This window comes from Theropithecus gelada, chromosome 8, assembly GCF_003255815.1.
Source record: "Theropithecus gelada isolate Dixy chromosome 8, Tgel_1.0, whole genome shotgun sequence".
Classification (NCBI taxonomy): domain Eukaryota; kingdom Metazoa; phylum Chordata; class Mammalia; order Primates; family Cercopithecidae; genus Theropithecus; species Theropithecus gelada.
Window position 1 is genome coordinate 32,299,924 of NC_037676.1, and position 14,725 is coordinate 32,314,648.

The following is a 14,725-nucleotide window of genomic DNA, read 5'->3' on the forward strand; positions in this document are numbered from 1 at the left end:
GCCTCAGCTTCCCAAAATGCTGACTACAGGCGAGAGCCACTAAGCCCAGCCTATTTATTGATTATATGCTAAACACGGAGTGGATTACTTATGCCTCCCTTTTTTAGACCATATGGAGTAACTTCCTGATGTTGCCACGGCATTTTGTTGTCTCAAATAGGCAATGAGAAGACACAGGTGTCTATTATTGGAACGCTCTTTCATCTGGTCAGTGGTTTCTCAAAACAGGGAGAATTCAAGTTCTAAGTTTCTGAAGTCAGCACCCGGTGCCGCACCCAACATGGGCGTGCGTAGTGGCCAAGGCAGCATCTGCGGGGCAGGGCCGGGGCCTGGCTGCGAGCTGAGGCCGGGGGACTCGGAAGAGCAGGGACCCAGCCCCGCCGCGCCGCCCGCACCTTTCCCCAGCCTTCTCCCAGCAGAGGGGAGGCCCGGCAGGGAGAGGTCCCATCCTCATGAACGGTCGCAAACAGGGTCCTAAGGAAGCACGGGCGACCCCTGCGGTCCCCGCGCTCCAGGATTCGGCCGCCAGCGCGCGTCCTGCCTCCCGCAGATAGCACTGGGGCGCAACCGGGTTCCCAGCTCCAGGCGGCGCCAGCGAACAAGCCCCAGCGTTGCGGGCGCGCGCAGACGCCAGCGTGGTGGAGACGCGGTGGCGCGCGCGGCGGCGAGACTGCCAGGGGACGTTTCGCAACACCGAGAGTCTCAGCGTTTCTCGAGATAGGTGAGGCTGGGCGTTCCGGAAGTGGTTTCCCGGAAGAAGCATGTCTGCGCCCGCGATCCGGCCGGAAGTTGCACGCTGAGCCGCGGACACCATGCAGTCGGATGATGTGAGTCTCTTACCGTTGTTCTGTCACTCCGGGTTTGCGCAGGGAATTTTGCCCATTTTCGGACACTTAGAAAACGCCGACGCAACGGGCCTGTTGCCTCGTGCCACTCTGGATGCGAGGCTTCCGGAACCCCGATTTTCCAACATGGGTTCTCACGCGTGTCTGGCAGGGGTCTCCTGCCCGCTGCCCCGGCCGGGTTGTGAGCACAGGACTCCGTCACCTCATCCCATAGGGTCGATGTGTCCCGTCTTTCGTGCCTACCAATGCGGGACGTCGCGCCATGCTGTCAGCTGTCAGCTCCGGACTTGGGGTCGGGGGCTGCAGGGGATTTGGCGAAGTTGACTCCAAGTTTAAGCGTCCTTCTCATCCATGCGCGCGCTACTCTTCCACCTGCGTTTCCTGTGTTAGGCTTTTCTTTGCATTTGCTCTACTTCTGCCTAAGTCATAATTTCGGAAGTATCCTAGATTCATTCATTGAGTTTTTTGTTGGAGAAATACTTAAGTGCTTACAGTGTGCCAGGCTTTGTGGCAATTATTGAGGATTTGGTTAACCAGAAAAAATGCCCCACCTCTCCTGGAACACTGGTTGGGGAGACACAGTAAACAAGTGAATAAATAAATTAACAATTAGACTGTATAATCGTACTATGAAAGAAAGACCAGGGATGATGAAGGACTCTTCACATAGGGGTACTCAGGGAAGGTTTCTCTGAACGGAAGATGTTTGAGTTGAGATCTGAAAGATAAGAATAAGCCAGTCACTGAGGAGCTGAGGAAAAAGCAGGCAGTAGGAACAGTAAAGTACAGAGAGTTGAAGATATGAGAGAATGACTATAAGGGTCATCAAAGTGACATGTGAGAGAGGTAATGAAATTAGATATGCTTGCCAGGGAGAGGTCATGTAGAGTGTTGTAGGAAGGGTTTTTAGGCCTTTTAATGATCTATGTTTGTGAAAAGTTGTCTGGTTGCTGCGTGAAGGACTTTTGGAGAGAAAAAATGAGAGCAGGGAGACTAGGGTATGAGAAAGATTGCTTCAAGCCAGATGCAGTGGCTCATGCCTGTAATTCCAACATTTTGGGAGGCTGGGGCTGGAGGATCGCTTGAGGCCTGGAGTTCGATTCCAGCCTAGGCAACAAAGTGAGACTCCATCTCTACAAAAAATAAAAAATTAGCCGGGCGTGGTGGTGCTCGCCTGAGGTCCCAGTTATTTCGAAGGCTGAGGCAGAAGGACTACTTGAGCCCAAGAGTCCGAGGCTGCAGTGAGCTATGATGGCGCCACTGCACTCCAGCTGGGTGACAGAGAGACCCTGTCTCTAAAGTAAAATGTTTTTAAAAACTAAAGTAGCTTCGCCTAAGGTAGTAATTTAATGGTGGAGATGAAAAGAAATTGATGAATTTGAGACTTGTTACGTCAGTATAACTGACAAGACTTTGGTGATGGATTAAGTGAAGAAGAAAAGGAAGAAATCAAAGGATTTGGGATAAAAATACATAGTTCAATGGTGATTTTATTTATTGAAGTGGGGGAACTCTAGGGAAGACTGTTCTTATGAGGGATGTGGAATTGAGAACTTCATGTGGATATGTTAATATTTATGTTGCCTTTTAGATACTGAAGTGGAGATGTCATATACAAATCTGGTGCTCAGGAAACAAGTCTGACCAGGAAATAACAATTTGGGAGTCATCCATTTATTTAAGTATCACAGATGACACTTAAAGCCACAAGCCTAAAAGAGCTCCCTTATTCTTCTTACCTGTTTCCTATCATCGCCCAGCAGACACACCTATAAGATTCTCAAAGTGTGTTTTCTTCTTTTGCCCTCTTCGTATTTTTCCTTTAATAGTGGTAAAGCTTTTTTCCCCCAGTTCCTCAAGGCAGTGCACTCAAAGGCTGTCATACTCTTATGCATGCTATGTGGTCTTTAGACCTGCTATTTTGTGATACTTTGTTTACATATCTTTCCCCCTAACTAGATAGATAAAACTTTTCTTTCATTCAGTAAATACTTAAGTGGCTACTTAAGTATTGTGTGTCAGGACTTGGAGAGATCAGTGCCTTACAAAAATTAAGTATATAACGCTCAATGAATAAAGAGCACATTAGTTATAGGATAGCAGTAGATAGTTTTCTTTGCCCTCAATGAGATAAAATTATAGTATGTATATCTAAAAATCTAATACCTTGAAGCCTTTTTTTTTTTTTTTTTTTTTTTAAGATGGATTCTCACTCTGTCGCCCAGGCTGGAGTGCAGTGGCGTGATCCCAGCTCACTACAACCTCTGCCTCCTGGGTTCAAGTGATTCTCCTGCTTCAGCCTCCCAAGTAGCTGGGATTACAGGCACCTGCCACCACACCCGACCAATTTTTGTATTAATAAAGATGGGATTTGTTGGCCAGGCCGGCCTCAAACTCCCGACCTTAAGTGATCTGCCTGCCTTGGCACCCAAAGTGCTGGGATTACAGGTGTGAGCCACCGCGCCTGGCCCGTGAAGCCTTTAATAATGGATAATGAACATAAGGAAAAAAGGAAAGTTATGAAGTATATATAATGTGATCTCACAGAGTATGTCCAAAAAATACTGGAAAAATATTTACAAAATAGTAATGAAATTTTATCTCTGGGTAATGGAGTTATGATTATTGCTGATTTGTATTTAGCTTTTCTATTAGAATCTGCTGGGGTTTTTTTTTTTTTTTTTTTGTGAAATGGAGTCTTGCTGTCGCCCAGGCTGGAGTGCAGTGGTACAATCTCTGCTCACTGCAAGCTCTGCCTCCTAGGTTCACACCATTTTCCTTCCTGCCTCAGCCTCCCAAGAAGCTGGGACCACAGGCGCCCGCCACTATGCCCGGCTAATTTTTTGTATTTTTAGTGGAGATGGGGTTTCACCATGTTAACCAGGATGGTGTCGATCTCCTGACCTCGTGATCTGCCTGCCTTGGCCTCCCAAAATGCAGGGATTACAGGCGTGAGCCACCGCGCCCAGCCGGGTTTTTTTTTTTTTTTTTTCTTTTTTCCAGATGGAGTTTCACTCTTGTTGCCCAGGCTGGAGTGCAATGGCACAATCTTGGCTTACTGCAACCTCCGCCTCATGGGTTCAAGCGATTCTCCTGCTGCAGCCTCCCAAGTAGCTGGGATTATAGGCATATGCCATCATGCCCAGCTGATTTTGTATTTTTAGTAGAGACAGGGTTTCTCCATGTTAATCAGGCTGGTCTCAAACTCCTGACCTCAGGTGATCCGCCCGCCTCAGCCTCCCAAAGTGCTGGGATTACAGGCGTGAGCCACTGTGCCCGGCCTTGCTGTTTGTATTTTAAAAAGTAAACAAGTCAGGCTATTTTACAAAACATTTCTTCCTCTCATTCCTGTCCTTGGGCGTTGCCTTCTTGAATTAATATAGTATCTCTTGGGGCAGAGGATTTGAAATGGGCTTTTACTTTGTCTTGCAGGTTATCTGGGACACACTAGGAAACAAGCAATTTTGTTCCTTCAAAATAAGGTGAGTCTGGATTTACAACTTGATCAAAGATTCCTTCAGTTGCCTTTTTGGTAACCCATTTTATAATCTTTGTTTCTTTTCTCCCATTCTAGAACCAAGACTCAGAGCTTCTGCCGAAATGAATATAGCCTGACTGGACTGTGTAATCGGTCATCCTGTCCCCTGGCAAATAGTCAGTATGCCACTATTAAAGAAGAGAAAGGTAACTCCCCAGTTTTAACTTCTAGAAGAACTGCCCACAGCTTTTATAGGGATGTTCTTTAGTTTCTGTAAATAACACGAAAGCTATTTTACTTTATCCTCAGGACAGTGCTACTTGTATATGAAGGTTATAGAACGAGCAGCTTTTCCTCGGCGTCTTTGGGAACGGGTAAGCCTTACAACAAAGCTACAGTGACCACTGATCAAGAGCCTCAATGCCACAGGCTTGACCACCTTGATGCCCAATTCCATGACCATATCTTGATTAAACTTTTGGGGCCATCCTCATTAGGCCATAGGTGTCACTGACAGTGAAAACCTAATGAATCATTTACACTTGCCCTTCAAAGTTCCTTTTTCTGTTTGGTAGGTCCGGCTTAGTAAAAACTATGAGAAAGCACTGGAGCAAATAGATGAAAATCTGATTTACTGGCCCCGTTTCATTCGACACAAATGTAAGCAGAGATTCACCAAGATCACCCAATACCTAATTCGAATTAGAAAACTTACACTAAAGCGACAGTAAGTATTTGGATCCTTCACTATTTTTAAATGTATCTTTTCGTGGAGCTTGTTTTGAAGTTGAGAAATTGTGAAACTTAGGGCTTTCTGTTCAACTTTGTGGAGTCTGTTATGATGTACTAAGAAGAAACTTTAGACTAAAGGTGTGCCCTTTGATATGGCAGGACTTTTAAAACAGTAGAATGCAACTTGATTATCACCCTCCTTGTCTGAAAATCTTCCAGAAAATTTTTTCTTTTTTTCTTTTTTTTTTTTTTTTTGAGACAGAGTCTCACTCTGTTGCCCAGGCTGGAATATGTGGTGACTTGATCTCAGCTCACTGCAACCTCCACCTCCCCTGTTGAAGCAATCCTCCCACCTCAGCCTCCTGAATAGCTGGGATTACAGGCATGGACCACCATGCCTGGCTAATTTTTTTTGTATTTTTAGTAGAGACAGGGTTTCACCATGTTGGCCAGGCTGGTCTGGAATTCCTGGCCTCGAGTGATCCGCCTGCCTCAGCCTCCCAGAGTGCTGGGATTACAGGCATGAGCTACCATGCCCAGCTTTCAGAAAATTTCCTCTATGACCCCTGAGGGAATCTTAACTTTAGACATTTGAAAATCATCTAAGACATGTGAATATACAGGACTGTAAGAACTTTACTGTGGATTCACTGAAAACTAATTTTTAAAAGTGATATGAAATCCCCAGAATTAACAGAATACCTCCTCTAGGACTGTTAGACCCTAATGCTTTTTGATTGTGATCTACAGAGAATGCTAAAGATGATGTCAGACTTCGACAGAAAATTCTTTTTTCTTAGTTCACTGAAGTCTTAATTTTAGCATGGTGAATGCCCTGAGAATCCCAGAATGCCTAAACAAAAATGGCCAGATTAAAATATATGTAAAAATATGTGACTTTTTATAGCATTAAATTTCTAGAAGCATTTAGTGTATTTTGCTGTATTGAGCTGAGACCTACAGCACCAATTCCAATCCTTTTTTCTTCTCTTTTTTAAAAGGAACACAGCACATGACAGTGGATTTTCTGATATATTTTCTTTCCCTTAGGAGGAAACTTGTTCCTTTGAGTAAGAAGGTGGAGCGTAGGGAGAAAAGAAGAGAGGTAACTTATTGTTGTGCTATTCATACCTTCTACATTTTCTTTCTGAGGGGCTCTTACAGATTCAGTCACCATCATGTGTGTAAACTGTTCAGGCCCTGGATAATGGTTCACTAATAGATAGCTATTAGTTGCCTAAGACGTTGATTTTTCATATTTTAAGATTAAGATTTTCAGCACAGGTTAAAGTATGTGTGCTTTGGGGATATATGTAATGGAGAACAGAAAGAATCCACAACTCCTTTGTCTGAAATTCTTGTGGTCAAATATTTCAGAATTCAGAATTTTGATGTTGCCTATTTTACATACTACATAACACCTTTAGTGGATTTTGAGCATTCTATTCAAATGGAATTTCTGCAGTGAAATACAGTACAGCCATGCAGTGAGTAATAACATCATGGAAAATTGGGCATCCATCCCCTCAAGCATTTATCCGTTGTGTTACAAACAATTCAATTATACTTACAGTTATTTTAAAATGTACAATTAAATTATTATTGACTATAGTCACCCTGTTGTGCTGCTACCAAATACTAGGTCTTACTCATTCTTGCTATTTTTTTAGCGGGGGGTACCCATTAATCATCCCCACCCCCATTACCCTTCCCAGCCTCTGGTAACCATCCTTCTACTGTGTATATCCATGATTTCAATTGTTTTGATTTTTTGATCCCACAAATAAGTGAGAATGTGCAATGATTGTCTTTCTGTGCCTGGCTTCTTTCACTTAACATTATGACCTCCGGTTCCATCCACATTGTTACAAATGACAGAATCTAATTCTTTTTAATGGCTGGATAGTACTCTATTGTGTATAAGTACCACATTTTCTTTATCCATTAATCTGTTGATGGACACTTAGGTTGCTTCCAAATTTTGGCTATCGTGAACAGACCTGTAACACACATGGAGTGTGGGTATCTCTTTTTTTTTTTTTTTTTTTTTTGAGACGGAGTCTCGCTCTGCCGCCCAGGCTGGAGTGCAGTGGCCGGATCTCAGCTCACTGCAAGCTCCACCTCCTGGGTTTACGCCATTCTCCTGCCTCAGCCTCCCGAGTAGCTGGGACTACAGGCGCCCGCCACCTCGCCCGGCTAAGTTTTTTTTTTTGTATTTTTTAGTAGAGACGGGGTTTCACCGTGTCAGCCAGGATGGTCTCGATCTCCTGACCTCGTGATCCGCCCGTCTCGGCCTCCCAAAGTGCTGGGATTACAGGCTTGAGCCACCGCGCCCGGCCTGTGGGTATCTCTTTGATATACTAATTTCCTTTTGGGTCTGTACCAAGAAGTCGGACTGCTAGATAGTATGGTAGCTCTAGTTTTAGTTTTTTGAGGAAGCTCCAAACTGTTCTCCATAGTGGTTGTACTAATTTACATTCCCACCAACAGTGTACAAGGGTTCCCTTTCTCCACATCCTCTCTAGCATTTGTTATTGCCTGTCTTTTGAAGGATAAAAGCCATTTTAACTGGGGTGAGATATCTCGTTTTGATTTGCATTTCTCTGATGATCAGTGATGTTGAACACCTTTTCATATGCCTGTTTGCCATTTGTATGTCTTTTGAAAAACATCTATTCAGATCTTTTGCTTCCCCAATCCCTGCCCCCTGCCTTTTTTTTTTTTTTTTTTTTTTTTTGAGACCGGGTCTTACTCCGTTGTCCAGGTTGGAGTGCAGTGGTGTGATGTTGGCTCACTGCAACCACTGTCTCCTGGGCTCAAGTGATTCTTATGCCTCAGCCTCCCACATAGCTGGGACTACAGGTGCATGCCACCATGCCTGGCTAATTTTTGTATCTTTTGTAGAGATGGGGCTTCACTATGTTGTCCATGCTGGCCTTGAACTCCTGGGCTCAACCAATCCACCCACTTCAGCCTCCCAAAGTGCTGGGATTACAGCTGTGAGCCACCGTGTCTGACCCTTTTGTCCACTTTTTAATCCAATAATTAGAATTTTTTCCTATAGAGTTGTTTTAGCTCCTTATATATTCTGGGTTTTTTTGTTTTGTTTTGGTTTGTTTTTGAGATGGAGTCTCGCTCTGTCACCTAGGCTGGAGTGCTATGGGGCAATCTTAGCTCACTGCAACCTCTGCCTCTGGGGTTCAAGCAATTATTGTGCCTCAGCCTCCCAAGTAGCTGGGATGCCAGGCGCCCAGCACCATGCCTGGCTGTTTGTTTTGTATTTTTAGTAGAGATGGGGTTTCGCCATGTTGGCCAGGCTGGTCTCAAACTCCTGACCTCAGGTGATCCACCTGCCTTAGCCTCCCAAAGTGCTGGGATTATACTCCTGGCCTATATTCTGGTTATTAATCCTTTGTCAGGTGGATAGTTTGCCCAGTCAGTGGGTTGTCTCTTCACTTTGTTGTTTCCTTTGCTGTGCAGAAGCTTTTTAACTTGATGTGATCCCATTTGTCCATTTTTGCTTTGGTTACCTGTGCTTGTGGGATATTAAGAAATTTTGCCCAGACCAATGACCTGGAGTTTTCTCAGTGTTTTCTTGTAGTTTTATAGTTGGAGGTCTTAGATTTTTTTAGTCCATTTTGGTTTGATTTTTATGTATACCACAAGATAGGGGTCTAGTTTCCTTTATCTGCATATGGATGTTAGGTTTTTCCAGCACCATTTATTGAAGAGACTGTCTATTCCCCTGTGTATGTTCTTGGCACCTTTGTCGAAAATGAGTTCACTGGACGTGTGTGGATTTGTTTCTGGGTTCTCAATTCTGTTCCATTGGTCTCTGTGTCTGTTCTTATGCCATTACTATAGTGATTTGGTTGCTATAGTCCATAGTATAATTTGAAGTTTGGTAATGTGATTCCTCTTGGTTTTTTTTGTTTTTGTTTTTGTTTTGTTTGTTTTTCTGTTGTTTTGTTTGGGATAGCTTTAGCTACCCTAGATCTTTTGTGGTTTCATAAAAATTTTAGGATTGTTTTTTCTATTTCTGTGAAGAATGTCATTGGTATTTTTCTTTTTTTTAATATTTACATTTGTCATTGGTATTTTGGTAGGGATAACTTTTCTTTTCATTCTTCTGTCCCCATTAATCACAGAGTTATGTGTCTAAAATCTGTATCATTGGTCTGCAAACTTGTGCTCACCTCAATAAAATTTTTGAACATGTACTCCCCAATGTTATTTATAAATATTTTATTTTGAGACAAAGGTTCGCTCTGTCTGTCAGGCTGGAATACTGTGGTGCAATTTCAGCTCACTGCAACCTCCGCCTCCCAGATTCAAGCGATTCTTGTGCCTCAGCCTCCCAAGTAGCTGGGATTCCAGGCATGCACCACCAGGCCCGGCTAATTTTTGTATTTTTTGTAGAAACGGGGTTTCACTGTGTTGGCCAGGCTGGTCTCAAACTCCCAGCCTCAGGTGATTCACCCACCTCAGCCTCCCAAAGTGCTGGGATTATAGGCTATAAATGTTATTATACATATACACTTCCACTAATAACATGATGTGTATTGTAACTAATTGTGACGTAGTGAAACAAGTCTGGTTCTTAGCTGAGTATGTTGTCTTGAAGGGCTGTCATAACTGAGGAATTGTAGAGAAGTGCATTGTCAATAGGTGGTCTTAAGTACTTTAATTCTTCATTATGCTCCATCAGTTATGGAGCGGCTTTTTTTCAAGTCCAGTTAAGTGAGTTTTCATCTCCAATTGTCAAACAGGTGTTCTTTAAACCTTTCGGAAAAAATTAATTTTTTCTATTTTCACCAATTGAGTGAAAATAGAAACCCTCTGAAAAATGTAGATTTGGAAGAGTTTTAAATGGATTACAATATTGTTTCCACATTTCTAAAGTGTGTGATTGCAGTTTTTATAGGAGACATGTTTTCAGCAGTGCCATATATAGATACAATCACTTTTCACAATGTTCACAGAACAACAAGGTTTTTTTCAAAAAACAATTGTCTTCCTCAAACTATTAAAATGTTGCCTTTGTCTGGAAGAAACAGATTAAGTGTATTTATTTTTAAAAACTTCTACTGGGTTACATAAAAAGATTGGCAAATTTGGAATATTTTTCTTTTCGTGAAAAATGCATGGATCATTTTTAGGTTCTACAACTCACTCTGTCACCCAGGCTGGAGTGCAGTGGCGCTATCTTGGCTCACCGCAACCTAAACCTCCTGGGTTCAAGCAATTCTTGTGCCTCAGCCTCCTGAGTAACTGGGATTACAGGCATATGCCACTCTGCCCGGCCAATTTTTTGTGTTTTTAGTAGAGACGGGGTTTCACCACATTGGCCAGGCTGGTCTTGATCTCCTGACCTCAGGTGATCTGTCCACCTTGGCCTCTCAAAGTGCTAGGATTACAGGCGTGGGTCACCTTGCCAGCCTGGTTCTACAACTTTTAAAAGCACTAACCCATTAGATAACCAGCATACTTTTATAACTACTCTCTATCTTTGGCAGAATATTCAGTGTAATCTATGAATCCACTTAACTAAGCAAACATAAACAGTTAAATAGTTGTCTAAATAAAGGACTGAGACCACCACTTACAAGCCCTATGTGCAGTATTCCTCCCTTGAGATATCTGGCTCACTGTATCTGACACACAACTATTTACTTTATAGACAGAGTCAAGGCACAGATGTCAGTGTACAAGAAAAGTAGTAATGATGTTTAATTTTTTTAAGGAAAAAGATAACGTGGAAGTTTTGAATATTTTCTTCCTACACTTCATCGGATACCCTTGAAGTGTAAGCACCCCACTCTAGAGAACAACACGGAACATCGCTGTAGCCTTTTAACTGATCCATGTGCCCCTACACAGTTTTAGGTAATCATTCTAACATAACTTATAGGTATAACACTTTAAAACCCTCTGTGACTTTTACTGTCAAATTAATGCACCATCCTAGGCTACTGTGCGGTAGTACAGGTTGATGTCATGTATCATCTCCAATGAGAGAAAACTGGAGGAAGAGATTTTTACCTATTCTGTCACATGGAATCTAACATGATTTTAGAAAATGTAAATGAATGAAGATTTCTGTTTTCTTTTCTCAGCTTTTACAAAGTCTGGCTCCAGAGTTGCTAGATTATTTCTGAGACACTTAAATGTATATAGACCTACATGTTTTGTATCTGTCAAAGGCTTTGTTAGAATTTAATTTAGAATGTTGTTTACAAAACCATAGGAATTTCAAAATGGAAATGTCCTGAAGAAAGTTTACAAGAGAAAGAAAAAGAAATTTATCTGGTTGGAGAGGCAAAAGCCAGTAATAGCAAGGAGGGGAAATGATTACATTGTCTTTCTTATAAACAACTTCGTAGTTTCTTCCATTTTTATAAGATGAATAATGAGCACTGATGAATTAAATGGATTTGCTCTTTCCCCCTTATAGGAAAAGGCATTAATAGCTGCTCAGCTGGACAATGCCATTGAGAAGGAATTACTGGAGAGACTGAAACAGGATACGGTGAGAAAGCCATTAGCTTTGGGGTACTGAAATTTTAAGTGGTAGTATGTTGCTAAGACACATTGGGTTTTTTGGTTTGTTTTTTTGAGATGGAGTCTTGCTTTGTCGCCCAGGTTAGAGTACAGTGGCACAATCTCGGCTCACTTCAAACCTCTGCCTCCGGAGTTCAGTTCTCCTGCCTCAGCCTCCCGAGTAGCTGGGATTACAGGCATTGCCACCACGCCCCGCTAATTTTTGTATTTTTAGTAGAGACAGGGTTTCACCATCTTGGCCAGGCTGGTCTTGAACTCCTGAGCCACCGCACCTGGCTGGGAAATGTTTTTTAACCTGATATGAAGATCTCCACTCGAATTTTATCCCTGGAATAAAATAAATCCATATCGGCCTGGCTTCCTTGTTTTAATTAATGCAAGCACATAAAATGCTTTGGTTACCCTTGATACTCCATTCACTATAAGAGACCTTTCCCTTTTTGCCATTATTCTCAACTCCATTCGCCAAGACGACGAGTCCGGATTTCTGTATAAAAGCCATGGGGTTTTGCTTCTCTTACATATTACCCTAGTCTTTTAAGGCTCTTAGAAATAAGTTTTTATTCTCTTTTTAAAAATTAGTGTTGTTTATACAGACAACATGACTAAAGTATGCTTTGTCCTTATTATTTCCCCTTGTCAGCAAATTACATTTGTCCCAATGCACGGGTTTGATAGACGATTACATTTTAAATGATTTTAAAATGTAACTCCATAGAAGTTACCTATTTGATACTAACTACAGATGATTTAAATGTTCAAAAGAACATGCTTTTTTAAGACACTGCTGGCTTTACACTTAAAAATATTACTCATCGAATTAAGTATTCTGATTTAATCACTGAGGAAAAAATAATATTCTCCACAGACAGTGGAACTTCAAGTGTAATATCCAAATGTAGTTAAAGCCAATCTGTGTTTATATTCTTCAGTATGGCGACATCTACAACTTCCCCATTCATGCCTTCGACAAGGCCCTGGAACAACAGGAGGCAGAGAGTGACTCTTCGGATGCTGAGGAAAAAGATGATGAAGATGAGGAGGAGGAAGTAAGTCTTGTTTTTGTTTTGCCAAACCTACTAGATACTATTTGTATATAACTGACAAACAGAATATCATCTTTAGTCCACCAACCAAAAATGATACGTCTTCTTTTTTCTTTCACGTGATTAATTTTGGTTTAGCACTGGTTGCTCTGTTCTTCAGGCTAACCAACAAAGCATTAACAGTTTTAGTCTTAATGTATTGGTCTTGTAAACTTGTTCCTGCAAGGTGACAAATTATAAAGCCTTTCCTGTCTGTATCTAGTTTTTAACCATAATGAGGATGTTTTATTGCTAATAATGTAAATCAAGAATAAGAATGATCTGGTAGCCCTAAAATTTTTAAAATTCGGAAGCATTAAACTTAGGAAGAACTAAATTTTGGTTGCCTAGTGAATAGACTGTGGTTCTGATTATGTTATTTTGTACTTACTTAGATGTCTTATCTGAATCTTCATTATATATTCTGAACCTAACAGTTACGTTTTATTTATAGGATGTGGGGAAAAGAGAATTTGTCGAAGATGATGAGGTAGATGAGAGTGACATAAGTGATTTTGAGGTGAGCTTTATGGGTAAAAAGATTGTCCTTTGGCCTGCAGCAAAAAAAAACAGGGAGGTGGCCAGGCACAGTGGTTCACTCCTATAATCCTAGTACTTTGGGAGGCCACAATGGGAGGACTGCTTGAGCTCAGGAGTTAAAGACCAGCCTGAGCAACATAGTGAGACCTCATCTCTAAGGATGCCATGGAGCGATCTGGGCTCACTGCAACCTCAGCCTCCCGGGTTCAAGCAATTCTCCTCCCTCAACCTCCCAAGTAGCTGGAATTACAGGCATGTGCCATTCCACCTGGCTAATTTTTTGTATTTTTAATAGAGACGGGGTTTCACCATGCTGGTCAGGCTGGTCTATAACTCCAGACCTCAGGTAAGCTGCCTGCCTCAGTCTCCTAAAGTGCTAAGATTATAGGCATGAGCCACTGTGCCTGGCCTAAACATTTTTAAAAATCATTGGCCAGGTGCGGTGGCTCATGCCTGTAATCCTAGCACTTTGGGAGGCCGAGGTGGGCTGATCACCTCGAGGCGGGCAAATCATGTGAGGTCAGGAGTTCGAGACCAGCCTGGCCAACATGGCAAAACCCAGTGTCTACTAAAAATACAAAAATTAGCTAGGCATGGTGGCGCATGCCTGTAATCCCAGCTAATTGGGAGGCTGAGGCAGAAGAATTGCTTGAACTTAGAAGGTGAAGGTTGCAGTGAGCTGAGATTGCATCACTACACTCCAGCCTGGGCAACAGAGCGAGACTCTGTCTCAAAAAAAAAAAAAAAAATTCAGCTGGATGTGGTGGCGGTTCCCTGTAGTACCAGCTACTCAGGAAGCTGAGGTGGGAGGATTGCCTGACTACAGCAGTTTGAGGCTGCAGTGAGCCATAACTATGCCACTGCACTCCTGCTTGGGCAACAGAGCAAGACCCTATCTTAAAAAAAAAAAAAAAAAAGAAACGGGACAATTACTGAACATAGACATAGACAAATCAATTCCCTAGTCTATTCTAAATAGAGGGGACAATGAAGGGAGTTGGGAGAAATCTAGTGTTTTCCCTCCTCCTTTATCTTTTCTCTCCATATTAGGATATGGATAAACTGGATGCCAGCAGTGATGAAGATCAGGATGGTAAATCCTCCAGTGAGGAGGAGGAAGAAAAGGCCCTTAGTGCAAAACACAAAGGCAAAACGCCCCTGAGAGGACCACTGCGGAGAAAACGAGCCTATGTGGAAATAGAATATGAGCAGGAGACAGAGTCCATGGCCAAGGCCAAAACCACGTGATTTCCCTTTCAACATTTATACCCAGGACTGAACATGCAGAACTGTTTCTTTTTTTAAAAAAAAAAAAAAAAACACATACACACCTCCAGTTTTTGCTCTTTTGTGTTGTGTAGAACACAATATTTGTGTTATTATTATTTATGCCACGTCAGTGGGGCAAGAAATCTGGAGTGAGTGAAGAAAGCTAAGTTGTGAACAAGAGTATTTTTATAGCATATGTGTTGAAGTAACAGCTT

The 14,725-nt window shown here is 42.2% G+C and overlaps 1 protein-coding gene across 1 annotated transcript; it reads left to right on the forward strand.

Annotated features, from left to right (window-relative positions):
• Positions 1-361: 361 nt before the first annotated feature.
• On the forward strand, positions 362-14,542 carry MAK16 (MAK16 homolog). Its single transcript, XM_025394546.1, has 10 exons — positions 362-827; positions 4,278-4,327; positions 4,420-4,529; positions 4,633-4,697; positions 4,899-5,050; positions 6,106-6,160; positions 11,510-11,584; positions 12,549-12,665; positions 13,156-13,221; positions 14,292-14,542. Exons 1-10 carry the CDS (start codon positions 813-815, stop codon positions 14,487-14,489), a joined length of 903 nt encoding a protein of 300 aa, XP_025250331.1. The 5' UTR covers positions 362-812; the 3' UTR covers positions 14,490-14,542.
• The last annotated feature ends 183 nt before the right edge of the window (positions 14,543-14,725 follow it).